At 29.8% G+C, this 27,578-nt stretch overlaps 4 protein-coding genes across 5 annotated transcripts; 3 read left to right on the top strand and 1 right to left on the bottom strand.

Annotated features, from left to right (window-relative positions):
- The first annotated feature begins 159 nt into the window (after positions 1–159).
- On the top strand, positions 160–3,036 carry LOC107461228 (eukaryotic initiation factor 4A-10). Its single transcript, XM_016079710.3, has 5 exons — positions 160–384; positions 822–898; positions 1,041–1,147; positions 1,270–1,700; positions 2,135–3,036. Exons 2-5 carry the CDS (start codon positions 831–833, stop codon positions 2,768–2,770), a joined length of 1,242 nt encoding a protein of 413 aa, XP_015935196.1. The 5' UTR covers positions 160–384; positions 822–830; the 3' UTR covers positions 2,771–3,036.
- Positions 3,037–4,647: 1,611 nt separating this feature from the next.
- On the top strand, positions 4,648–5,395 carry LOC107461244 (uncharacterized). Its single transcript, XM_016079727.3, has one exon. The coding sequence runs from the start codon at positions 4,821–4,823 to the stop codon at positions 5,163–5,165; it is 345 nt and encodes a 114-aa protein (XP_015935213.1). The 5' UTR covers positions 4,648–4,820; the 3' UTR covers positions 5,166–5,395.
- Positions 5,396–10,050: 4,655 nt separating this feature from the next.
- LOC107461225 (probable magnesium transporter NIPA9) lies at positions 10,051–13,835 on the top strand. Of its 2 annotated transcripts, XR_008001970.1 has the most exons (10): positions 10,062–10,248; positions 10,553–10,651; positions 10,825–10,954; positions 11,109–11,197; positions 11,413–11,469; positions 11,796–11,854; positions 12,115–12,235; positions 12,424–12,572; positions 12,856–13,221; positions 13,575–13,835. XR_008001970.1 is itself a non-coding variant. In XM_016079707.3 (9 exons), the coding sequence occupies exons 1-9, from the start codon at positions 10,138–10,140 to the stop codon at positions 13,055–13,057; spliced, it is 1,017 nt and encodes a 338-aa protein (XP_015935193.1). In that variant the 5' UTR covers positions 10,051–10,137; the 3' UTR covers positions 13,058–13,238. The 2 variants fall into 2 exon arrangements, 1 of the variants encoding a protein (XP_015935193.1); XM_016079707.3 differs by lacking the exon at positions 13,575–13,835 and having other exon boundaries at positions 10,051–10,248; positions 12,856–13,238.
- Positions 13,836–16,305: 2,470 nt separating this feature from the next.
- Positions 16,306–18,748, bottom strand: LOC107461236 (cytokinin riboside 5'-monophosphate phosphoribohydrolase LOG8). Its single transcript, XM_016079717.3, has 7 exons — positions 18,434–18,748; positions 18,020–18,117; positions 17,896–17,926; positions 17,566–17,665; positions 17,347–17,417; positions 17,097–17,240; positions 16,306–16,550 (listed from the first exon to the last, which is right to left on the bottom strand). Exons 1-7 carry the CDS (start codon positions 18,545–18,547, stop codon positions 16,458–16,460), a joined length of 651 nt encoding a protein of 216 aa, XP_015935203.1. The 5' UTR covers positions 18,548–18,748; the 3' UTR covers positions 16,306–16,457.
- Between the last annotated feature and the right edge of the window lie 8,830 nt (positions 18,749–27,578).

A 27,578-nucleotide genomic window follows, 5' to 3' on the forward strand; every position in this document is an offset into this window, starting at 1 on the left:
CATAGTTGTTTTTTATATCTCACACGTCACTAAAAAAAAAGGGAAAAAAAAGAAAAATCATTATTCAATTTTGTTCTTTTTCAATTTCTTGCCATCCAAGCAACACAAAAAGAGAAAGAGAAATTCAACTTTTACTCCGCTTTCTTTCTCTCCCTTCCCTCCTCTCTATTTCCTTCCCTCCAAACAACCAAACGCCTCAACTTATTCTGATTTTCTCTCACCGCTCAGCAGCAGCTGCGTTTCTGTGTTCTACGCCGTCGTTTCGTTGCCAATACCACCATCCTTCAAGATAACATCCAACCATTTCTTCAAATCCCAACACACACTCTTTTTCTTCACTAGTTGCTATTTCATTATCCGAACCTCCATCTTCACCCTCAAAAGGTTTCAACTTTGAACTTAATTATGATTTATTGCAATTTAAAAGCTGCATCTCACTGCTGCTACACTTCACATCTCATCAATTTCTAGTTTCTGTTACAGATTTCCATCTCTCTTTGCTCAGATCAATTTATGTTGTGGCAGTTCTCACTATGCGATAATTTTTTTTTCTAGATTTTTACATTTTATAACTTAATATTAACCTCGATTAAAGTAACACTCAGCTAATATAGCTTTTTTGAGTTGTTTCTTCCAGCTTTAGATCCATGTTGCTCGCCTTAGTATGAATCAGATTATTCATTTTCTCTATAGTTTCAAGATTTAGTGTAGTTATGTTGTGCACTGTGGTTGGCATATTAGAATTCATGAAGTATTGTTGATATCTTAATTTCCAAAGAATGCAAAATGAGCTAATGTATTATGTATATTTTTCTTTCTAGTTTGCAATCATGGCGGAGTTGGCACCAGAAGGATCACAATTTGATGCTCGTCAATTTGATGCTAAGATGAATGAGTTGTATGTTGTTCGTTTCTTTTGCCAGATATGAGATATATTATTTTAGTTTCTTCATAGTCTCGTTATTGTTGTTATAAGTAATGCATTATTGCGATGGCCATATTTATGTGCTCATTCTCGGTTTGGTATGTTGATGGGACAGACTAGGAGATGATGGACAGGAATTCTTTACATCTTATGACGAAGTCTATGACAGCTTCGATGCTATGGGATTGCAGGAGAACCTTCTAAGGGGTATTTATGCATATGGTATGTAGATTATTGCATTAGTGTAATTTAATTCTAAACTCTGCTTGGGAATGCTAGTTTGTATTGCTTTCTATTTATGTGGATCTGTGCATTCTTGATGATGTTGTGCAACTTCTGGAAAGGTTTTGAGAAGCCCTCTGCAATTCAGCAAAGGGGGATTGTGCCTTTCATCAGGGGACTTGATGTAATTCAGCAAGCACAATCTGGAACTGGAAAAACTGCTACGTTTTGCTCTGGTATCTTGCAGCAGCTTGATTACAGCTTAGTTGAATGCCAGGCTCTGGTTCTTGCTCCCACTCGTGAACTTGCACAACAAATTGAGAAGGTCATGCGAGCATTAGGTGACTATCTTGGGGTTAAGGTTCATACTTGTGTGGGTGGGACCCTCGTTCGTGAAGATAAACGTATCCTTGAAAGTGGTGTCCATGTTGTAGTTGGTACCCCTGGTCGTGTATTTGACATGCTGCGAAGACAATATTTGCGCCCTGATAGCATTAGAATGTTTGTGTTAGATGAGGCAGATGAGATGCTCTCTAAAGGTTTCAAGGATCAGGTTCACTTACTTTCATATGATGCTCTCTTTAATTGCTTTGTTCTATTGATGTGATGTTGCAGAGGAAGATTTTGTCATAAGAATACTATTCAGTGATTTTATTTGTATTATTGTCACATTTTTAGCTGTAATGAGGTGGCTGCTGAAACATTGTTACTGCCTTTCAGTGTCTTTGCTTCCCTTTCCTTTCATGTATCATCCTTTTATCTGTCAAATGATGAAAACTTTCAGCCAGTATTGTTATTTGAAACTAATTTTCCTATTTGTTTCATGTTTTCATGGGTGAGAAGATCTATTGCTTGCCAAATTCCATTTTAAGAATTATATGTTTTGGTTAGCATTGGTATTATCTGCATATCCAATAGGAAACATATTAAGTACTTCAAAGTTTTTTTCTGAACATTGCCTTTCTTTTCCCTTTTCCTCCCATCCAGATCTATGATATTTTTCAGCTCCTGCCACCTAAGATACAGGTCGGGCTTTTCTCTGCCACAATGCCTCCGGAAGCCTTGGAGATCACAAGAAAATTTATGAATAAGCCTGTGAGGATTCTTGTGAAACGTGATGAGCTCACCTTGGAGGGTATCAAGCAATTTTTTGTCAATGTTGAGAAGGAGGAATGGAAGCTTGAGACACTTTGTGATCTTTACGAAACTCTGGCCATTACCCAGAGTGTTATCTTTGTCAACACCAGACGCAAGGTAGATTGGTTGACAGACAAGATGCGCAGCCGTGATCACACTGTTTCGGCCACCCATGGAGATATGGACCAGAATACAAGAGATATCATCATGAGAGAATTCCGTTCCGGGTCCTCTCGTGTTCTCATTACCACAGATCTTTTGGCCCGTGGTATTGATGTTCAGCAAGTCTCACTTGTGATTAATTACGACCTTCCTACTCAGCCAGAGAACTATCTCCATAGGATTGGTCGAAGCGGTCGGTTTGGAAGAAAGGGTGTTGCCATCAATTTTGTGACAAGGGAGGTTGAAAAGATGCTGCTTGACATACAGAAGTTTTACAATGTGGTGGTTGAGGAGCTTCCAGCCAATGTTGCTGATCTCCTGTGATTTGATTAATGCTTCATCAGTTTTGCTTTCAGTATGGATGCTGCAGTCTTTACTTAGTTTTTCATGATCTAGGGCCCTTCTTTTGTAGCAAGATTTGAAGAGAAATGAGCATTCTTCCTAGTTTTTGCTTGTATTGCAAAATTTTTGTTGGGGTTTTATTTGTATATCTGGTGTTAGCCTTATTGGATTTGAATATTCTGTAATTCTGTTCATATAAGTTTTGTTTAAACATATCAGGGATGGTTGTGTAAAGTTGAAATTTTATAATTTTATATTGGAAATGTCCTGCTTTTATAGCCTTTTATCATTTATACCTGCTATTTGGACTTTCTCATTAGTGTGAAAATCAGTAGTAATCTATACGTTAATCACTTACAGTGTGTCAACTCTTAGTAGTTAGAAGTTAGAACCATTCTGTGGTCTAAAGACCACAGCCTGGACGTGATTAATCAATGGCGTAACGATCATTATGATTATGAACTTATGATAATAATTATCAAGTGTAAACCGCCTTGTCCTAGCATCCTGAATTGAACCATTAACAAAAAGATTTGAATGTGTAGTATTAAAGTTTGAAATTTTGTCCTCTCATTATGATAATAATTTACTCTTATTTAATAAAATTAGAATAATTTAAATATTTTTTATCTCTATAATTTTCTTTTTTGATCCACTTAAATTTAAAATATTTTTATTATAATATTTTTCGTTAGTTTATTTTGTTAAATGTTGATGTAATGGATTGAATACTAACACAACAATACAGTACATTAAATTTACTGCAGTTAATAAAGTAAATTTTTATATTTTATTATACCAAAACCATTTTTTTATAAGATTTAAAAGAAAAAATGAATATTTAAAAGAAACTATAAATTTATTTAAGTCAATTAGGTTGTATTTGTTTTTGTAGACTAGGAATAAGACGGAATAGAATGGAAGATTGATTACTGTATTTGGTTATCAAAGACTAAAATTTTAGTCTCAGATACAAAATTTCAATCTTTTTAATACTTCCAAAAAGTTGAAATTTTTAGAAATGAAAACTAAAATTTTAGTAATATTTTTTATCGAAAATACTCTCAGTTAACTTTTTAAATTTTAAATATTTTTCAGTCTCGATTAAACTAAATATAATACTAAAAAATAACTCAATTCAATATATTTTACACTAAATACAATATAAAAATTTAATTTAATCTTTATCTGATCTTTGTTTTTTAATCTCTATATCTCAATCTTCTTCCCAAAAACACCATGGGAGACGAACTCAAGTTGGTTTGATGGGTGCTTACTTTCTTGGATTTGAATCTTCTAAACTTTGAATTTTACTTTAAAGAGTAAAGTGTGATCTCTCACCATTGATTTCATAGATATGACCAAGAATAAATATGAAAGAAAAATTATTTAAAGGTAGAAGATCACACTTTACTCTCTAAAGTGAAATTCAAATTTTAGAAGATCCAAATTCTACTTTTTTAGTTGTTTCACTAAAAAAAAGTAAAAAAACTATGATGAATGAAAACCGGACCCGTTAAAAATGAATTTTAAGGTTGTTTATTGTCTTGAGCCTGTGAAAAAGGTTGTCCTATATAATCCTTGTCCATAGTCTCAAAAATACAAAAAATACGCCTTTTGTCTAAGTCAAAAAAGAAAAATCCTCAAGAATTTTAAAAGCTTCCCCATTCAACAATAATGGTTCCCCACTATACACGCCAAGAATTGTTTATTATTCAATTTGATTGAATTATTTATCTTTAATTATCTGTCACATTTTTTTTTTTCTTTCTAAGCTTATTTCAATAACAATGTATGGAATTAGCAGCACATAAAAATCTAGAAAAAAAATTCAAAGTTAAAACTTTGCTTGCAGCCATCAACATAGAAGACCAGCTCCTAGCCTCCTCTAGTCTTCATTGGACCCCACATAACCACTGTTCCTCAAAATTATGATAACATTTTTTGGGTTCCATAAAGTCTTGGTCTTTCAAGATATAAAAAAACAAACCTTTCTTCAATCCTCGCTTCTTTTTTTATCTGCAGAATTTTAATGGGGGACTTTCAGAGATCAAGATCCTATGCAAATGGGGAAAGGATGCAGATAGATAGCTACTATGGTGCACCTAGACCTCTTCCTCATGATTTCAGGAGCTATAGTGTTTCATATGTTCAAACTCAAGCTGGTGTTAATAATAGGGACTTGAAGCTGAAGAAAGGGAAAAGCATTTCAGGTTCTATTTCCAAGTCTTGGAGCTTTGGTGATCCTGAACTTCAGAGGAAGAAGAGGGTTGCTAGCTATAAGATGTATTCTGTGGAAGGAAAGGTCAAACGTTCCCTCAGAAACAGTTTTAGGTGGCTTAAGAACAAGTACTCCAAGGTTGTTTATGGTTGGTAGGTACTGTTAAATGTTATTGTTTGTGTTGCTTAAAGTTCTGTATACAAATTTTAAGAACTTTCAGATTAATCATCATTCATCACTAATTAATGGGTTATGATCGGTTTTGTTGATATGTTAGATAGCCTGTTAAATCATGTTGGATGCTGAGGGATCAGAATATATCTTTCCGTTTATCGAAGTGTTCTGTAATCTGTAACCTTCTTAATTCTGTTTCTACTTTCCGATTATGCCTTTTGAATCTTGTTAGTTTTTACCATTACTTCAACGTGGTTTCCAGAAGGTGCTTCACCTTATGAAATTGACCTATTGAATGCATATTTAGGCAGGTTTTGCTTTCAGCTAAATAGATCGTAGCTGAAAACTCAAATACAGTCAACTTTACGTAAAGTTGATAGCCGAGTATTGTTAGATGAAAATTTAGTCAAACCAGTTAAATTATCAACTTCACGTAAAGTCGACTGCACCTAAATTTGATAGACAACTTTCAAAAGACATCTTGTGGTGTTTATAAAATACTTGTTATACAATAAAATCAAAATAGTAATAATTTTCTATTTATAAGTGTTTCTAGTTCATGAAACAGAGTTGAACTCAAAAGACTATTCTTTTCTATTGTGCCAATACTGTGATTCTGATTCCTCTTAATTATTAATCATTTGTATTGTTGTTAAGGGCATCTAGACTTCTATCTCATTTTAAAAATATGAGAAAATGATAAATAGGTTTCTTGATTTTTTGTCCTATAAATATTTTTGTTTTTAACCGTTTGAAAATATTTTTAAATTTCTAAACTTTATAAAATTTGGACGGATGAGTCTCTCCGTGCAAATGTCTTCATCAAATCCAACAACAAAGTCTGATATAACTCCCATTTTGATGATCTGACATCACGGGCGCATAAATGAATTGATGAATGGAATAGTAGTTTAAAAAACTAGACAAATAAGTGTCTCTCCCTCAATCTCAAAGTATTCTACTTGGTCCACAACTATCTCAAGTCATCCAAGGACCAAGTAGCAGTTACCAAGGAGACATTGGCAGTAGCAAGCACAGCTATAACTAGATTGTTTAAATTTATCCCTAATTCACCCTCCATTAATCCAAAGAAGTGAAGAACTATATTATCTTGGATATCCCACTATACTTTGTAATAGTTTTTAGGAAACTTGACTGAGGCAAACTTGTTATGTGTTTGAGGTTTACTTTTGTGAGGTTAAGCTTCATAAAACTATACACTTTGAGAGACTTGTTCTTTTTGGACAGCTTTTAAGAAATTTGACTGTGGCAAACTTATTTATATAACTTTTGATCTATGTTATGTGTTTATGTATGTAACTTTTAAGCCTATTTTCTTCAAAAGTTTCAATATTTTTTTAGATATTGAAAACATAACTTTAACCGCATACTGATATCATAACTTGAATTGAATTTAGATTACAAGATACATAAATTACCTAAATGGCATGTTTCAATACATAACAAAAATCTAGAACAAAATTCATTTTTCTATTCTGATATCTAGAATTCATTTTTCAAGCACTACATACATAAAAAGCAATACAAACAACACATACAATTATACCAATACAATAAGTTAATGGATTTTTTTCTTCTCTAAAGCAGTAACCTCCTCCAGAACAGCCATCCTATGATCCAATTTCTCTTCCTCTTCAACAACTTCAACATCTTTTTCACCCAAATGTCTTTTATCAGAGATGCAACTGTTGCTTCTAATTCTAGCAAGATGTTCATCACCCAAAAAAAAACTTGCAAAGCGGTTGCTTTTTCCCGCCAAAATCTCCAAAATTATGTACTATCTAAAACCATTTCAAATCAAGATTCCCAAATTTTTTATCTTACCTTATAGAATGGGCAAATCAAGAAGATTCTGTTCGCGTTGCTAATCGTCCTTGACATATAAATTATTGCATAAACTCCACAGAAGTATCTCGGGGCGACACCGTCGTTTAGGTCTCCAGCGTGCACAACACACGGAATTGAGCTTGAAGCTGAATTTTCTTGTTTTACTCCACTAGCGCTTCTTCTTAAGGTTGATGATGTTTCATTGGTAGCCATTGTTGATGCAGGTAGAATTTTTCACCACCAGCCTATACGAAAAAGCACAATTAATTTAATACTTAAAATTGAACGCGAAACGATATAATTTTGAGGGAGACAGACTTATTTGTCCAGTTTTTGAAACTATCCTCTCACTCATCAATTTAAAAAAAATCAGGACAAAAAGTCAAAAACTTATTTATTTTTTTCTCTAAAAATATAGAAGTAACTAGTAAACAATAGATTGGGACAGAATACAACATAAATAGGCAAGAAAAATGATAATGTAAATAAGACCATTTCTTTATTTTTTTACGGAAAAAAAATATTCAAGAAAATAGCGTGACACTTAAAAATCCCACCATTTCTTTAATCCTTACCAAACAAGCAAAAATGTCATGGCCACTTTGGGGCTAAAGTTTGTGACTTTGTGTGCCTCGTCACTTAAAATTAAGAAATAAGAGTACGTTTATTTTCAGAGACAAGACATTTAAACAGGAATACAAGACATAAAATTATGTTTAATAGAAAAGACATAGATAAAGATAATGTATCTTAAAATACTGAATTAATATATTTTATGTTTATTTTAATAAAAAATATGATAACACTAACAAAAAATAGAATTTATTTTTTATTTTTTATTATTTTTATTAATTTTTTATGATTAAATTTTTTGTTTCAAATTTTTTGTAGAGTTTGAAGAGCAAATAATAGGGTGATAGTGCTTTTCCATGCATGCTAACCATTAGCAGTTTCCAGTATTTTCTACCAATTGAAATTCCACTTGTCGTAGCCAGTTAGCGATTTCGTTCCTAATATGTTACATGAAACATAATATTCAATATATCATTCATGTCATGCATAATAAAATCGAACTAAATCAAATGAAAATCTCGCATTTGATTAGATGTCGGTATCTTTTTAATGACATTTTGATTAAAATATTTTATTTTAAAAATAATATAATATATAAGTAAATTTTTATTTCAAAATAAATTGAAAATTTTAGATTTAACAAATAATAACCATAATATAATTAATCTCATTTTTAGGATAGTGCAATAAAAATACTCATAAGAATTTGTATAGTAGTTAGAGTCTTATATTTTTTAAATAGATATATTTATCTTTTAAAACGTATACGGGATGAATTTATAATTCTAATCTTTATTTTCTTTTCAAAGCAAAAAAGGTAAAATAATAATTTAGGTGTGTTTGATTTGTGTTTTTTTTTAATTTTTAATTTTTTAATTTTTTAAATTTTGTAAAAGAAAAACAAAAAATAGTGAAAACAATAAAATTTTATTTTTATTTTTATTTTTTGTTTTTTGTTTTTTTCTATAAAATTTTAAAAACAAAAGATACTAAAAATAAAAAATAAAAAATAAAAACACAAATCAAACACATTCCTATTGACAAAAAAAATTTACATTCTTATTTTCTCTTCTATTTTCTTAGAATAAACAAATGAATAAAAAATATTTTATTTTTTTAAAAAAGAACTTTTTAATTTTGTCCTCAATTTAACGGATTTTTTTTTGAATAAAATAAAAAAAATTTATTTCCACTGAAAAATAATTATGGTAATATATCCTAAAATCCAATTTTATTTTTTGACAAAAAACGTACAATGAATTTCAAGGCTTCTGTGCTTCTAATTTGAGAAGAAGATATATTATGACTAAAACTCTTAATTCTAACAAAATCTAGTTTGATTTAGGTGACAAAAGAAGTTGAAGAGTTGATGAATATTGGATAGATAATAAATATAGCTTCTTCAATACCGCCAGTGATAACAGCAATGATACTATGGTCATCTCCATTTAAAGAGTACACAAAAACAAATCGTATAAAAGAATGATATTATATTTTTATACTTTTACAGTGTTTTACATTAGTTTTGTTAGAATATCTACTCTTAAAAACTCAGAAAAAATGAGTTGTTCAATTGTGTGTGACACTTCCATGCAGAAGAATGGTGCTTGTGCGTGCTTCCTAATAGCTGAAGAATTTAAAATTTGCAATACGGCGAGGTTGTCCTCTCTCAAAAAAGATTTGAATTTCGGGATATAATCTTAAAATTATTTTTCTGGAAACATAAAAAAATATTTTATTTTAGAAAAAATCTTACATTTATGATTTAACATTTTAACTCAGTGTCTATGTAAAATTTTTAAAATTAAATTCTATTAAATCAATATCTTATTTTATACTATCAGAATTTCGAATTTAATATTAGTTAAATATTAAAAAAATAATAAATTTGACTAGTAATGTAACAATATTCTATATATATATATCAAATGTGAAAGATAAATAGTCACCCAAAAAAATGTGAAAGATAAATGTAATTCAACTAGTTTATTTTTTCTTTAACAAACAATTTTTTTTTAAAAAGGGAAAAATCAAATGAAATTACCAAATTATGATTATTCGAATAGGAAATTAATCCTTTTAATTTTTTATTTCAAGTAATATAGTTAAATATGATTTTATAATATTAAATTGTTTTCTCACTTATTTTTTTAAAAGTATATAATAAAAAATATATTTTACAACAATAATTAAAAAGAAAAAAATTGAAAACATCTATTTTGGTACTAATAGGAATAGGGACTAAACACATAATTAAATGTATATCTATATTCATAATTTTATATTCACATCTATGTCTATATTTTATTAAAAAAACGTAATTAATTGAAAGTGAAAATTTAGTTCTAATCTACACCAAGAGTCATTAAATAAAAATTTAATCAAATCATTAGAGTACACCTAAGTTTTCATCTTAAATTAAATCCATAAATTAATAAGGCAAGTCAATGAAAGAAAGCGAAGCAGAGAGAGGTTTGCACTTTGCAGAGAGCAGAGAAAGGAAAAGGGGCAAAAGGGCTGAAGAAGAAGAGAGATGTGGGAATCTATTGTTTTGACGGTGGTTGCCACCGCCGGCAACAACGTCGGCAAGATCCTTCAGAAGAAGGGCACACTCATTCTCCCCCCTCTCTCTTTCAAGCTCAAGGTCCCTTTCTTTCTTCCCTTTCAAAATTTCACCTTTTTTTCTTCTGTTTTCCTTTTCATTACCAATATCATTTCAAACATTTGCATGCACATTTTTTTCTCTCTCTCTCAATTCGCCGTAGCTCGAAAACATTACAATTTTGCGTTGTTAGTTTCTTTTGGAATGGTTAAACTGAAAAGTTGAACAGAGGGAATTGAATTTCAAGATCCCTTTTTTTTTTCTTGTTTAAATTTTCATGCAAGCTTATGCAACCACAGGGAGTCACTGATTAAAAGCGATTAACATTGCTCTTCGGCTTTTGCAGGTCATAAAGGCATATGCTTCAAACAAAACCTGGTTGATAGGTTTTCTTATGGACATAATTGGGGCACTGTTGATGTTAAGGGCACTTTCTCTAGCTCCTGTAAGTGAAAAATACCAATACCTATAAGAGAAGTTTTCTTCAATTGAAAGTATGACTCTGAATTTCAGGGGGTTATTTCTTATTACCATACTGTTGTGTATAATGCATGCTCTTATTAATCCTGTTCTGAGGTTCCTCAAGTTGATAAAATATGGTGGTGTTTTCCCAAATAGGTCTCTGTTATCCAACCAGTTTCTGGCAGTGGACTGGCCATTCTTTCGATCTTTTCGCATTTTTATCTTAAGGAAGTCATGAATGTTGTTGATTGGGTTGGCATTACCTTGGCAGGTTTTGGCACAATAGGTAATGTAAGTTTCAAATTCCTCATTTATGTTATCCGAATGCTGATAAAATTAAGTTTGCTATCAGTTAGTGGATTCAATTCATCAAATGTTTTGTTTTATCACATGTGATTCATGTCCAATATTTTAACTATGATATGCTTTTCAAAATTTAGGAGTTGGTGCTGGAGGTGAGGAGCAAGAGGCTTCTGCTCTATCCATTTTACATATACCGTGGCTGGCATTTGTCGTTTTCATCTTGTTTGTAGGTACCCTGCCTTATGCATCATCTTATTTTTAACATTTGTGTTTGAAATGATTTTTCCACTAAGCACTGAATTTCCTCGAAGCCAACAAGACGGCATTATTGTAGTATGTTGGAAATTCCAAATGCATTTTGTTATGATGTCTGCACAACAAAGTAATATTACTAGCTTCCAAATGTAGTCGTTATGTTAATTGTTGGAAACACTTATGCAGATACTACTTAGTGCATGGCTTCGTATATGCAAACGTCATCGCAGAGAACAAGAGATGGTAATTTATTTTTTGTCATCATGATATTACCTTTTAAATTTACCTTTTTCTTTTCTAGAAGCTTCAAATTCACATGTTTTTTTTTTTCTTTATTTATAGAACTAAATTTTGATGCAATATTAGTGTGAGAAACATTGACATCCAGATTATATATTGCCTCATTAGACAAAGTATTTGATTTAGTCACTTGCTAATTTAGATAACAATGTTGAACTCTTCTACAATTGATATTTTATCAAAAATAACCTCTTCTATCCCTTTGGTGATTTAAATATCTTTGTTGTCATTTTTACCCATGCATGACTTTACATTCTTAATTCTTACAGATGGAATATGATGTTGTTGAGGAAATCATATATGGCTTGGAATCTGGAATTCTGTTCGGGTACTGTTACTTCCCTTCTGTTTATACTGTTACTTTTTAGAGAATAATGGTGATAGTAGGATACAAGTTCTTCTAGAAACTAAATATATATAAAAAAGAGAAACCAAAATCATCTGTTTATTTTTAAGAATCTAAAATATCTTGAAATTTTCATTAGCGAAGTCTAGACTTGGTTTCAATTAGAATTGGTAGTTTCTATTGGGGGTTACTACGTTATGCTAGCAAATACAACTTGATCATTGTAAACCCTTTAAATGCAGGATGGCTTCTGTAATTTCGAAGATGGGATTTTTATTCCTGGAGCAAGGTTTCCCCAGCCTGTTGGTTCCTATGTGCATCATCATCAGTGTATTCTTTAGTGGTGCAGGCTTATTCTACCAGGTATTCTGAAGATATCTTTTGTGCCATCTACTTTGTGCAAAATGCTTACACATTTTAAGCTTAATTGACATTTGAATTCAACCTATGAGTGTTAGTTTCAGTCAAAATGTCTAGACACACGTCTAAGTGTTGCATTGCTATTTTCGGATTTGCATAACTGTCTAACGTTTATTTTATTCACCATGTAGACACGCGGCCTAAAGCATGGGAGGGCTATTATAGTTTCTACATGTGCAGCTGTGGCATCAATTTTGACTGGTGTACTTGCTGGGATGCTTGCTTTAGGCGAGCGACTCCCTTCGGCCCCAAAAGCTCGTTTCGCACTTCTTCTTGGATGGTAATATAAGTTGTCTGCCTTATTGCTTTGTGCTTTTTTCCCCCTTACATTCCAAGGTCTTTCAGAGTTCGTCATTTCATTTGCTAGAACTAACATTAGTTTTATTGTTTATTACAAGCACTTCTTGTTTCAGTTAATCTCTTGTCCAAGTTTCTTTTCTGTTTAGGTTGAATCACTTTACATAGATAACTCATCAATAATCTTGTATTTCTTATTTCTCCCAATATGTGAATATTCATGTTCTTAAACCAGAAGCAAGTTAATCCAAAACATTTTGCTGCAGGCTGCTTATCATTGTTGGCGTGGTTTTACTCGTGGGTTCAAAAAGGCTGGTGAGATTTCTTAGAGTTCCTTCGCGCCGCTTTAAGAATTATGGCACTCGAAGAGCCGGGACATCCCGTATCAAGGAACCAAGCCCAACTGCTGTCGTTCAAGCAGCAACCTTGAATCATTTACTATCATCAGCTTCAAAAGAAAAAGCTTGATTTGAAGTTAGCTGGAAAATGATCCTTCATCCATTCCCAACAAGAAAAAAAAGAAAGATGGGAGGTGGGGGTTGTCTTGGTAGGTTGATTTTGTGTATAGTTGGTTCTTTCATCAGAGGGCATGAATTTTCAAGGATCATTCCTTCTAGCTAACACAATTTAAGGTAGAGTTTTTCGTTGATTTCTCATGTCACCTTGTGTTAATTTTACTCAAATATTGTATATGCATAGCATAGCCAAGAAAGCCGTCACAACTAATAGCAATTTAAAGAAATAAAAGAGAGAAAACAAACACGCCATTGAGAAAAGAAGAAAGAAAATTCCATCGTGCTACGAAAGGCCCAATTGAATAATGATATGGAGCTTACATGAACTCTCAATGTTTTTTATTATTGACTTGAGGAGTTTCATCTTTATATAACCCTATATATAAAAAAGAAAAGATGCTTCAATACCCCTCTTAAGGTTAGACTAAAAAATGTCACGTATAAGCATTGTAACATATTTTCATGACCAGTTCTGAAGAGAAGGAGCCATAGAATTTTCTCCACTGTGAAGAAAGGTCCACCATGACAAAGACTAGGGACTCGGGAATCACTTGTAGAGTTGTAGTGAGAAAAAGTTCATAGTGCAAAAACAACCTCAGACTACTGGTTACTGAAGCAACCACAGAGTCATCATCACTCGTGAGTCGTGACCTGGGCCAATGGTAACTGGCAGTAAGGCCCCATGTTATGGTTATGGAAGTGACACTCTTTGCCCATATTTTTGTACTGTGCTTTTTATGGTGCTTATATATAGTTGTCTAATTTATTAAAAAATATATAGTTGTCTAATTTATTAAAAAATGATAAATATTAATATTTAATTTAAAAAAATATAAAAATAAATAATTTTTAAATATTTAAAATTTATCAAAAAAAATAAATTCGACAAATTCAACACTAAACTTATGGGCACCAAAAAATTTGTGTTTGTGTATATCATTACCTGCAACGTCAGGGTCTAATATTTTTTTGGTCAATATTAGCCATTAACACAACACTTTTAAAATTTAGAATTTAAAATTTAAAGGATAAAGTGCTAAATTGGTCCCTTACGTTTGAGCGTAATCTTGTTTTGGTCCTTAAAGTTTAAAATGTCCTATTTGAATCCAAAAAAGTTTCATTTAACTTCAATGTAGTCCAATTGTGGATCAAAGTTATATAAATAACGGAATGCCCTATATAGCAGCAGTACAAGGACAAGGTTGACAATATGGAGAACAAGCACAAGTTTTAGAGGTACAAAATCAACCGTGGATGCATCAATACATTTATTTATCATTTTTTTTGCAATTTAAATGAAATATTTTCTATAAAACTAAAGAGAATGATAAATAAATATATTGATACATCCACGATTGATATTGTGCCTCTAAAACTTGTACTTGTTCTCCAGATTATCGATCTTGTTCTTATACTGTTGTTATGTAGGATATTTCGTTAATTATTTAACTTTGACCTCACGGTGGACTACATTAAAGCTAAATGAAATTTTTTTGAATTCAAATAGGACATTTTAAACCTTAAGAACTAAAACAGAATTACGTCCAAACGTAGGAAACCAATTTAGTACTTTACCCAAATTTAAAATTTAGAATTTAATTTTTAGTATTTAGAATTGGCTAAATAGTAAATATTAATATATCGGTGATGCTGCATGATTAAGTTATTTGATAACTAAGATCAATCAAGTTGGTCCAATAACTTAAAAATTGATAACTATAAATTTAGTTGAAAAGTTTTTCTTAACAAAAAATAATCAATTTTCTTGGTCATAGAATATTGTTTTATTATTATTACCCCTTGGGACCTGGAAAAGACAACGGTGGAGGAGCCAAGTAATTGTTATGGAATGACTACTGATCAGATGGAAACAACCGTAACCTTGAGAATCCATCTCCCATGCATGCAGTTACCCCTCTCAATTCTCAAACATGCTCATCCCAAAATTGTTTATGCATATACCAAAAAAAAAATCACCAAACAAATAAGCTATTATGTATTTGTAAAAATTTGTATTATTTAATTTATTTTTAATATATATTTTTTATTTAAACATGTAATCTATAAATAATAATGGAGAAATTGAAGAGAATGTAAAACGTTGGATACAAGTAAACTAGTCAAAATAGTAGAATGCGTCTAATTTTATATGTGACAAAAAGTACCGTAAAAACTTAAAGAAAAATCTTATCCCATGCTATTAGACCGATTATGTTGTATGAAACAGAATGTTAGACGACAAAGGGTTAGCAATAGCATAAACATAAGTATAGCAAAGACGAGGATGCTAAAATAGATGAGCCCATTCACATATAAATAAAATAAGGAATGAAAATATAAGAGAGAAGTGAGAGTAATGTATATTGTTAAAGAGATAGTAGAATCTCATCTCAGGTGGTTTATACATCTCGTTAAGAAAGTAGATGAGATAAAAAGTAAAAAGATGACAAATGATAAAAAAAACCTAAAAATATCATATACGATGTGATAAAAAAAATTTATTTATTAATAATCTTATTGTAGATATAATACATGATAAGACTTAATAACGTCAGTTTGATTCGTATAGCCGATTCTATATAGTAGAATAATACTTTGTTGTATATAATCTATACATTTAGTTAATTTAGTAATTAATTTTTGAAATACACTTAGTATGATTTGTTCATGATATATTAGATAGAGGATTGATTGCACAATGGTCCCATATCCTGTCACACCCACACCATGTATGTGTTTAGATCAGTAGGGGGAAAGGGTAGAAAAATAATTTATTACGTAATTTAGAATTATCCTAAAGTTTTAAATTAAAATTTTTGAAAGGCATTCACCCTTGAAATGACACTTGAACTAAATTAGTTAAAAAAAAGGAAAAAAGAGAATAAGCTTTAAATTCCCCTTTGATGGCACCTGAAATGAAATTATAAAAGTGTGAAGGTTGGAATAAAAAGTCTAGGCTGTCCTCAATTCAACTATCTTGTCTAATTAAGGCACTACATAGTGGAGCCACCCTGCATCGCACAAGTGACATTCTGCTCAAGAAATGCTTATCATCTCTTTCAATTTTAAAGTACTTTTGCCTTTAATGAGTGAGGTAAAAAATCAGATAAGACTATGTCACAGTAGTGATTCATAATTCCATTGACCATTCAATATGTAAATGATGCAAAGGTGCAAAAGCAGACACATACTAGCACTCCAGAAGAGAAACCAAATTAGTGCATATAGTAACATAGCAATATTTATGGCCCCATCTGTTGTATACACCTTAAATGATGAAGAATCACATCACAAATCAATTTTGGAGAAAAACCCTTTACAGTTTCCATCATTAATAACAATGATTAAACCTTTCACTCTGAGTTTTCTTGTCCTGGATAATTACCTAATTGCTTCATCTCCCAGCTCTCATGAGGGGCAACATGCTCATGTGAAGGAGTATATTGCTGAAAAAGGAAAAAAAAAAAGAGAGGAGGGAGTTAGCAATATATATTGAACATTTCTAATGTCCTAATTTTTCTTTTCTTTTTTTTTTAAAAAAAATACACTGAACTCATTTGGAGATTCTGAAAAACCCAAATGTCCAATAAGCCTATTACTCATGTTTGAAAGTGCCAACACAAGAGCATCAAAGTCCAAATTGACAACAAACACACGGCAAAGTGTTTGGGGAAGAAAAAGAAGCCATGTCCCAATCAACAAATATGGTACAGTCTTTTATTTTTTTTGACAATGCATGAGAATATATGCTAAGAGTCATATGTGAATGCTTTATTTAGGCATTGAATGACAACACTTCAACAAAACAAAACCAAATTGACTGCAAATTATTATCATGTCCTAATATGATATACCAAACAACAAAGATGAGTCAGATTCTTAAGCCCTTTTTTTTTCTTGATTTAAAAGACATCATTTAAAAAATTTGAATGCAAATTTGCATGTATACATATCTAATGCATCCTTTGAAAATTGGCAAGTTGAAGTTACACCTCCATCTTCATCATAAGTTCTTTGGCTGATGGAGCAGAAACAACTATATTTCGCGCACCCGGCTTAATGAATCCTTCTTTAACACCATTGTCAAATAGTGCAAGCAAACAGTTATAGTAACCATCAACATTCAGTAGACCAACCTGTGAAGATATCAAGTTAAAAATTTGATTAATACACTAAGGATTTTTTATACTATACAGTGGAAAACAATAGGCTAGCTGTGTACAAAAAATAAAGATAACTCACCGGTTTTTTATGAATCCCAAGTTGGGCCCAAGTTATCATTTCCAACAGCTCTTCCATGGTTCCATATCCTCCTAAGTAGTTAGTAAGATAATCCAAAACACCAAAAAAATAAAGCAAGTTTAAGCATATTTAACACCTCTAGTAGCATTCACAAACAATAATACATATAACCATCAATTATTTTTCAAAAGACTTATAGAGGTTAAGGTAACTAGCTACCAGGGAGAGCAACAAATGCATCAGCTTCTTGAGACATTGCAGCTTTACGCTCATGCATATCAGAAACAATTCTTACTTCACCCACTGTTTCACCTGATATCTGTCAAATTAACCAACAACAACTTACAAAGAAACTAACAATTATCACAACCCACCAAATTTCACCAGTCCTGCCACAAAGCAAGAAGAGAAATTCCTAAACTAAGTCTTTGGAAAAGGCTTAGCTTTAATAAATGGCAATCAAATAATCACCATAAAAATCCCAAGGAAATAAACAAGTATTAAACTTGATTAAGTAAATGTATATGGACAGAAAAATAAAACAAATACCTCAAGAGGCATTAGAGCTTTTGGAATGATCCTGTGTATGAGACAATGTGAGAACATATCAGTGAAACTACACAACTAAAGAAGCAATAGCAAACACTACAAAAGGAAGTTCTTTTAGGCATACCCTAGAACATGGCATCCTCCATCATACACCCTCTGAGATATTAAGCCCATTAATCCAACACTGCCCCCACCATACACCAAGTCTATATTCCGCTTAACCTGTAATTAATGATTTAATTCACATCAAATACATGTAAAGTTAGCAACTAGCAACAAGTTTATACATACCACTGTTCCCGTGCAGAGCAATAAATGCATCTATACAAAGTTGTTAGCTTATATAAAGAAAAACAGACATGTGACTACAAACCTACCCCAAAATAGCATAAAAGAAAAAAAGTGCTCTTTGCTGCATATCAGCATTGAAAGAATACAACGGTTTCCAAACGACAAACACAAGGTATGCATAAACAGAAAAGAATGGAAAACAGAGAAGTTGCCACATTGGGGAATAGAATAAGAGAAAATGGTGTACCAGTTCATTGCCTAATTGAATCGCAGCGTCGCTGAAGACTTCACGGTTGCCGGAGTTGCTGCCGCAGAAGACACACACCGTCTTAAACTTGCTTGTGGGGTACCCTTCCTCCATTCAAAATCGATACTTTCTTCGTGGTTTTTTCAAATTCAAAGTTTGAAGCCCAAAACCATTGGAGGAACGAACGAAAACGAAAATAAGGAGGAATATAATAAAAGAGTAGATTAAGATTATAATGGTTTAGTTTAATAACAAATTTAAGAGCAATCAAAATAAATGCGTTGATCCTATAGGAGAAAGCGATGATAGTGAGACACTCATCTTCTATTTCCTTCTAATCCTACGTCTTTCTTTTTGTCGGCTCTATACATGCCCCATACCCATTTATAGCCCTCAAATATTCCAATTTTTTTGGTCCAGAATTTATTTATTTTTTAAATGTTATTGCACATAAAAATAATTACTAAATTAATTATTATATATTTGTTTTATATTTTTTTATTAAATATTTTATATTTTAATATATATTTTATACAAATAATTAATTTGATAATTAATTCGGTGCGTGTATATATAAGATTATTGTTTTTTGAGTTAATATTCAACTTAATCTCTAAAATATCTAAGATTTTGATTTATTCAATTTAGTCTAAAATTTAACATTTGTATTTTACGTTAGTCCTTAACCTTATTTTTATTATAAAATAATTAATGGCCTGTTAAAATGAGATGAAAGCGACCACATTAAATTCTCTAACGGTATCTAATAATGTGTTAATTAAAATTTTTATCTCAATTTATTTTTTAAGAAGTCTTGAAAATTCTAATCCTAGTTTCACTTAAGAGTTTTAAAATTTTTTTAAGAAATAAATTGAATTAAAAAGTTTCAATTATCACAATTAAAAAGTCCAGTGTAACAGTGTTAGTCTATTTCAGTACGTAGTTAATAGTTTTGCGATAAAAACAGGATTCGAGACTAACGCGAGTCACACTAATACCAAGTTAGAGAACCAAATTAATTAAATTTAAACTTAGGATTATATTAAAGTGCAAATATAATTTTAAAGACTAATTTAAATATTAGTTTTTATTTTTTAAAATAATATAATTTAATTATTTATGTACACAAACCGAATTAATTTTTTAACAGAACAAATTTCAAATAATATGATAGTATACTTAATCGAAGTTGCGACTTGTGAGATCAATTGAATATCTGAAGCACTAAATTTGTTAAGCGTCCACTAAACTTTGATTTGCTTTATGTTAAAGACCCATGCAGAACAATGTCTTTCTTTCCGTAATGAAATTTTGAATAGGTGTTTTCTACGTTTAGCTATTGTCCATTTGTTTGAATTTATTTGGCTTAATCTATGCGACCCCGCCATTCAATAATCAATACATTAGCTTTATTCAATTACACTAACTTATAATATATTTCTTTATATTTCAAGTGGACGAACCAGACTTGCCCCCTTCTTCTTCTTAGTGCATGAGTGCCTCACGCTCCCCACAATGATTATTTACATTAAATTCTATTATTTGGGTTTCCAAAGAGTAAATTATCATTTTTATTTATAAAAGTTCAACAAATTTATTCATAGATAAACAAATTAATTTTGTATTTATAAAAAATAAATGAAAAAGTATAGATAGACAATGAAAATACTAAACAATGTGAATAATTGATATATCGGATGTTCAACTCACGTGTGAATGGTTATCCTAATATTAAGATTTAGATGGATAATTTAGGGGTGTAGTATGTTTTTACTTTATTGGGCCAATTTTAGAATCTATTATTTACATTATTCATAAAAACTATTGTCTACCTAACAAAGTCTAAAATAAAAATATTATTACTTTTACTTATAAAAATTTAGAATACTAATAAATTTATTTATTAAAAAAATTTAACATTTAAATATGCGAAAATGAAAGAATTAATTTACTCATATCTAAGAATATAAATTTATTGATACTTCTTATTAATTAAATCAACGGCAATGTGTTTCCTAGTGACTTAAAATCTATTAATACTTAATTAAAAGAAGTCAAATAAAAATTTTAATATTAAATTTTGATAATGATAAAAACTCTTACTATAATGCATGTTTCTATAAATTTAATGTTATCTTGTTTCAGCTAGTAGTGACGTTTTGTGGTTGTTGGTTGCATATTGGTGAATAGAAAATATGGATGTGCTTTATTGCCTAATAATAATAATAAAATAAAGATTACGTAAAGAAGCAGGTGCCCAACCTGGGCATGGACATTGAAAGGGTATGGATCTTCCACCTATAAAAACTTTTGCTATGTGTAGTACGTGTCCAATTTAGGGATGCGGATGCCGTAACCTATGCTGTAGCTCAATATCTATTATTTATTATTAAAATCAATTTTTTAATTAATAACTTAATTTATATAGAGACACCAAAAAACTTAATTTATATACTATATATTTAAAGGTATTTTATTTATTTAATTTGATTAAGATAAATATTAAATTATTTAATATTTTATTTCATTATATTAATAATAATTAATTAAGTATATTTATTATTTAATTTGACTGAAATAAATAAATTAATTATATTTTAATTTATATTAATTTTTTGTTTTATATGTTTTAATTAATAATTTTTAAAAATATTATAATTAATTATTTATTTAATTTGATTAAAATAAATATTAAATTATTTAATATTTTATTTAACCATATTAATTATAACTAATTAGTTATATTAAGGGTTAAGTATAATTTTAATCCCTAAGTTATAAGTCGAAAATTTTTTTCGTCCCCAACTTTTTTTTACATACAAAATCGTCCTTAAGGTTAAGTTTTAAAACTGTCCTTCAAACTAAAATATCATTCTCTTTCTTCACCAACATATTCATTTTTTATTCTTTTTTTTCTTCTCCGTCACAGCAATATCTCTTCTTCTTTTTCTTTTTTGTCGTCACAGAATCATGAACAACAACAATAAACCAGAAAAAAAAGAAAAGAACAAAAACAATTCATTTCAACTAGTGGCAACGGCAGAAGAGAAGAAGAAAAGAGAAACCATCACCATCTCTCTCAACTCCAAAGAATAACAATAAAGAAAGAAATTTTCAATACCATTTACTCTAAGCATTCTCATTTCCTTTTCCCATTTTCCTTCTCTATTCAAAATTAGAAGAAACAGAAGTAGAACAATAATGAAATCAAAATAAAATCAGAATCAATGTAATTAATAAAATCAACAAATCAACAATGTAATTAACCAAAGAAACAGAAGTAGAGTCAACAATGTAGTTAACAAAATCAATAAATTAGAAGTAGAATTGGAATCCTAGGGAGGAATAGTGACAGGCGAGGAGAAGCGATGACTGGCGAGGAACAGCGGCATCAGCATCGTTCTCAAATTCCATCAACGCCTCTCTCAAAGCAGCGGCGCGGATGCAAAGCAGCGGCGAGGAGCAGAGTAGTGGTGACATGCGAGGAGGAAGAGGAGCACGACGACGCGGTGAGCTAGCAAGGAGGAGGAGCAGAACAGCGACGTGGCGAGCTTGCGAGGAGGAGCAAAATGGCGATGCGACAGACGTCTTTCCTCGCCAATCTGCTAGCGTCGACGTCCGTCCTCTCCATCACAAGCAGCGTCGCCACCTTCCCTTCCCCCTTCTTCCCCCCTCCGATTCTCTTTCTCCCTCTCATCGTTCTCTTTCTGTTTTTTTCCTTTTTATTTTATTTTATAATTTTTTATTTAGGGGTATTTTAGTCACAAATATAAGATTTAAATAAAAACGACGATTGTAAAACAAAGTTAAACCTTAGCGAAGATTTTGTATGAAAAAAAGGATGCGGATGAAAAAAATTTTCGGCTTATACTTTAGAGACCAAAATCGTACTTAACCCTTATATTAATTATATAATTTGACTAAAATAAATGAATTAATTTTGTTTTAATTTGCATTAATTTTTTGGTCTAGGTAGATTTTAACAAAAATAATTTTTTATAATAGTTTATTTTTCTATGATAATAAAGAAGGTAATTCAATTATAAATTTTATCTTATATTAGTTTGTACTTGTTCAAATCAATTTTAATATAAGAATAAAATGGTTTGAAAATTAGTTTAATTATTCTATTAGTTTTTATAGTTTTACCAAATTTGTAATTAAGTCTTTATACTTTTTTTCCCTTTCAACTGAGTTTTTACAGTATTTTTAATTTTGTAATTAGGTCTTTAGCAGTGTAAAAAATATTAGAGTTAACAAAATATTTTTCTGTAAATTAAAAGTATCAACAATTAGAAACCTAATTAGATCTTTGATCACATATTTTTTTGGAAGGAATATTCTATTATTTTTTTAACGTTTTTGACATAAAAAAGATCTAATTACAAAATTAAAATTTGTGTAGGGATCCAATTAAAAGAAAAAAATTATAAGAACCTAATTATAAATTTAGTAAAATTATAATGACTAATAGAGTAGTTAAATCTTAAAAATTTTACTCATAAATTATAAAAAAATATCTACAAATTTAACCACTAATATTATTTAAACAGAAATATTTGAAAAGATAATATTCTAATATAAATATTTTAATTTAATTGCATACTATATATTACTATTAATGAGTAATTGCTAGCATACTTTGAAAACAAATAATATTATTACTCATTAATTTTATTATTTTTAATATTAAAAATAGTTAAACTTTAAATTTAATAAACTTTATAAAATTTTTATAACAAAAATTACTATGCATATTTTCCTTTAAAAAGATAAAAAAAACATTTTATATATTTTTATATATTATCTCGTCAAGACACAAGTACATATATTAGTAAGGTATAAAAAACAAAACAAAAAAAATTATTTTATAATGAGATGACATATCTTGAGATTTGTACACGAAACACGTAATAAAAAATTTTAGATGTAATACAAGTACTGATGTTTATAAATAGCACATCAAATGGATATACAAAATAGAGAAATATTATAAGGATATTAGAATTTATTATTTTTTGTTATTATTTTTAGTCTATTAATTTAATAATATATTTTAATTCATATTTTTTAATATTAATAACTAATTAATAATCGAAAATAATAAATTTTGATGATTCTTTAATATTTATTTACAATAAATTAGTTTTTGCTATTTATTTTTTTAGGAATATTAGAATAAAATACCTCATTTAAATTAAAAATGTTACTAAATTAATTATCACATATTTATGTATATTTATATGTATTCTGAAATTATTTGAAATAAAAATGAGAAAATTCGGTTGGATGATGTGGCCCAAATGCCTGCAATGATTTTTATATCCAATCTTTGAGTGGCAGTTGTGAAGTACCTATATGAAACCCCAAGTTAGCAAGATTTTTTAGCATAATGTAATTTGTTCTACAGGTGAATAATATTCAAATCGAATAGTTATAGCTCGTTCTTACAATAATCTCTTTCAAAAGATTTCAAATATGATGTGCTGTACTTCGGTCATTTTGGAATAAGAAAAGTGGATATTTGCACAAGATACTTCGATGCTCAAGCCAGTATATAAAAGTAAAATATTTTAGATAAGGTAAAAGATGAATTTTTTTCTCATATATGTTTTGCTTGTATCTTTGCTATTTTATAAGTAAAGTATGTTTATTACCGTTTAGAGATTACAAACATATTAATAGTGAATCAATGTGTTTAGTTAAATGATTAAGTAACATATCAATTACTATGGCCGAGTTATAATGTATATTCTGTTGAACTACATGCTAGTTCGAGTTATAACTTTATAACAAATATATCATCCAAACTTGATCTAACGTTTTAATAAAGCAGATTGAACTTTTAAAAATTTTTGGATTATAACTATGTTGATGTAGATGTGGAGCTTCCAAACTCAACTTACTTTATTAAAAATAAATAAAGTTATTGAAGTGTTGCATTTATTGTGACGGTTGGAAATATGACTTTTACATTTCCTTCTTCCAAAAAGATCTCCACCGTTAATTTAAAATAATTGATAATAACATCTTTGATGATGTTTTGAGAAATATGTACAGTTTTTGTTAAAAAATGATAAAGTTATCTTTAACATTGGGAGTTTTGTAAATTGTAGAGATTAAATATAAGAATATCAAAGATTGTGAATTAAAAGCTTTGGTTCATAAAAAAAATATAAGTAGTAGAAGTTAGAATCACACTTTTCTCTTTCTTTTTGTTTGCATGTGTGTGGTTTTAGTATTAAAAGAAAATGGGTAAATAAAAAAATTATAGTGATAAAGGTGAGGAAATGGAGTCATATTTCTGGGTAGATGAGGATGTAAAAAAGCGAAATTCACTATTCGTTGATAAAGAGACTGTAGCGAGACTGGATTTGACTAGGACTATGAGAGGGGTTTGCACTTTGCAGGTTAAAGTTGAGTTGCTTTCATGTGGTAATGACGATCGTATATATCACAGTAGGCAAGATTTTAAGTTTTTCTATATGTATAATTGTGTTCTGCATGAGTTGATGGTAAAATTATCTTTTTCAGACTTTGAGTGTACCGTATTGCTACAATTGAACTATTCTCCCTCCCAACTTTATCCTACTGAGTGGGCATTTTAAAGATGCTTTGAGATTTTGATGAATTTTTTGGAGATGGGCTCTCAATTACAGTCATCTTTTCATATTTCAAGTAAAAGGTGTTTAAAAAGGAGTATGGGTAAATTTGAATAGTTTTTTAAGTTGGACGGTATTCAAGTTGTATAAATCCTCTTTTAAGGATTTCAAGGAGATATATTTGAAAGTGAGTACCCTAAAGAAATACTTTTCCTTTTATATGGAAGAGAATCTCAGTAAAAGATTTCTCCTATTTTGGTGTTCTAAGCCGTATTAAACACTGAGTCTGGAGTTTATTTCAAAGTTGGATGGAAAGAATTTGGACTTTTTGGTTGAAAAGATTGAAAAAAATTATTGTCTATTTCTGAGTTGCTTCCATAAATAGAAAATAAAAGTGCTATTATTCGTTATTTAAGTGAGGTGTTATGATATTAATACCATGTGTTTGCTGTTCATAAGCTTGATTTGCAAATTTAATGATTGTAGTTTTGGTTTTGCTTATTTTGCAGGTGAAAAATACCCAAAGATAACAACAGCAAGCCTTCAAGCTCATATGAAAAAAGAAAAATGCTAAAAAGGAAGGTTTGTCTTCCATTTTTAGAATATTAACCTGAGGTGTACAGAACTACCTGCTCCTTCTATAGAGAACATAGTTCGGTATGTACCCTTATGTGCAGAATTAATGATGCTGCTACTAACAAATCCTCCAAAGATACAATTAATCACACCTCGTGGTTTAGTAGGTTGATTAATGACACTTTTATCTTTATCTTTTGAATATTGTCTTGCAGAGGAATAGCTGGTAGAATGCCCTGTTCTTTTTTGAATGTGACCATCAATGTACCTATTCCAAATGATCCTGTCGAGCTAGTCGCTCCAGTAAATTCTTGGCCACCATGCATTCATCAGTAGGATGACTATATTTCTGATGAAAAACACAATATCTTGTCTTGTCTACATTTTTCATATCTTGATAAGTACCTGCCTTCCATAGAAGTTTGATAAGCTTAACATTTAAAATTTCTTTAATAATTTCTTCTCGCTTAATGTTGAACTATGTGTAAGAGTCATATCGAGGTGTAAGTCGAAAATGTTTTTTAGCATCCCGAGCTTTATCATTATCTTTGTTAATGCTTCCCTTCTTTAGACGCCGAGTTTGTCTAAGTTCTCCAATTTTCATCCGACCTTTTTCCTTGTCACGAAATTCAGCAAGAGTCTTCAGCTTTGCAACAGCAATAGTCTCTTGAAACATTTTTTATCGAAATTCGCTCTTTATTGCATGAAGATGTATTTCTTTTCAGACCCGACTCTAAATATGTGACGAAAGTATTTTTTAGACTCTAATCCAATCTTAGACTCGATGAAATTTATACACATTTGGGCCACAATTATATCAGATAAAAATCGAATCTTTAATAATAATTTGTAAAAAGAGATAAAAATTTACTTGTTATTGATTACGAAGAAGCTAGTAGTCAATGTTAAACTTGAATCTCTTTATGAATCATAATTTCATATATCTTTGTATCTCTTTTATAGTTTCATAATTTTTATTAAAAATAAATGGATTAATTTATAATTAATATTATATAATATTAGTTAGAAAATACAAGTTCTAGACAAAATGTATTATCTTCTTGAATGCTAATATGAGAGAATTTCTAAATCTCCAAAAATTATTTTATATGATAAAATTCACTTAGAAAAATATAATAAGTACTAACCAAATTCTAAAATTAAAGCATAATCACGAATCAATACTAAGAGCATCTTCAATACTAGTTCTAATTTTATTTTATTTTAGGTCCTACAAGAATTTTTATGGGACCATATGTTATAAATAGTAATTTAAAACTAAAAGTGAAATTTATTCCTCCAATGCTTAGTATTAGTCCGATTAGAATTTTATGTTATTATAAATTATTTCATCAACATAATTATACGAGTGGCAAAATTTTATTGATTCTCCATCAAGGTGATATTGTATCTCTAAGGTGATACCGGTTTTATTTCATAAATCAACTCCAATACAGATTTTAATTCTAAGGGCTTGTTTGGACGTCATTCTCGAAAAAGGTCTTTTACAAAAGTAAAAGTGATTTTATATTTGGATGTGTCATATAAAAAGATCTTTTTATCTATTAATTATGTTTGAGTAAAATAAGATAAAAATACTTTTTTGATCATTTATTATGTGAAAAATATCTTTTTTTAAGGAAAAAAATCTTTTAAAAACAAATGTAAATTGTAATTTCTCAAAAAAGACGTTTTTTTTAATTTTTCTAATGTTTTTACTTTTACTATTAGAAATTTGGCAAACACACTAAAAAATAAATAAAAAATCATTTTTCGTTAAAAAAGGTATTTTTTTATCGATTTAATGGCGCCCAAACAAGCACTAAATCAATTTACTTCTTGAAATTATCAAAAGTAATACTCTAAAAATACTCAATTGAAGATGCTCTAATAAGAACACCAAATATTTAAGTCACACACAAATAACACAAAATACTATACATTAGTCTAAAGTCTTATATTTTCTA

The sequence above is a fragment of the Arachis duranensis genome, chromosome 8 (genome assembly GCF_000817695.3).
Source record: "Arachis duranensis cultivar V14167 chromosome 8, aradu.V14167.gnm2.J7QH, whole genome shotgun sequence".
In the NCBI taxonomy this organism is placed as follows: domain Eukaryota; kingdom Viridiplantae; phylum Streptophyta; class Magnoliopsida; order Fabales; family Fabaceae; genus Arachis; species Arachis duranensis.

Coding starts and splice junctions, on each gene's coding strand:
- LOC107461228 (XM_016079710.3), top strand. CDS start 831: ATGGCGGAGTTGGCACCAGAAGGATCACAATTTGATGCTCGTCAATTT. Junction 1,148..1,269: donor AAGGGGTATTTATGCATATG/GTATGTAGATTA, acceptor ACTTCTGGAAAG/GTTTTGAGAAGCCCTCTGCA. Junction 1,701..2,134: donor CTAAAGGTTTCAAGGATCAG/GTTCACTTACTT, acceptor CCTCCCATCCAG/ATCTATGATATTTTTCAGCT.
- LOC107461244 (XM_016079727.3), top strand. CDS start 4,821: ATGGGGGACTTTCAGAGATCAAGATCCTATGCAAATGGGGAAAGGATG.
- LOC107461225 (XM_016079707.3), top strand. CDS start 10,138: ATGTGGGAATCTATTGTTTTGACGGTGGTTGCCACCGCCGGCAACAAC. Junction 11,198..11,412: donor TTGTCGTTTTCATCTTGTTT/GTAGGTACCCTG, acceptor ACACTTATGCAG/ATACTACTTAGTGCATGGCT. Junction 11,470..11,795: donor ATCGCAGAGAACAAGAGATG/GTAATTTATTTT, acceptor TAATTCTTACAG/ATGGAATATGATGTTGTTGA.
- LOC107461236 (XM_016079717.3), bottom strand. CDS start 18,547: ATGGAGGAAGGGTACCCCACAAGCAAGTTTAAGACGGTGTGTGTCTTC. Junction 18,118..18,433: donor TTCAATTAGGCAATGAACTG/GTACACCATTTT, acceptor CATTAATTACAG/GTTAAGCGGAATATAGACTT. Junction 17,666..17,895: donor AAGCTCTAATGCCTCTTGAG/GTATTTGTTTTA, acceptor TTAATTTGACAG/ATATCAGGTGAAACAGTGGG.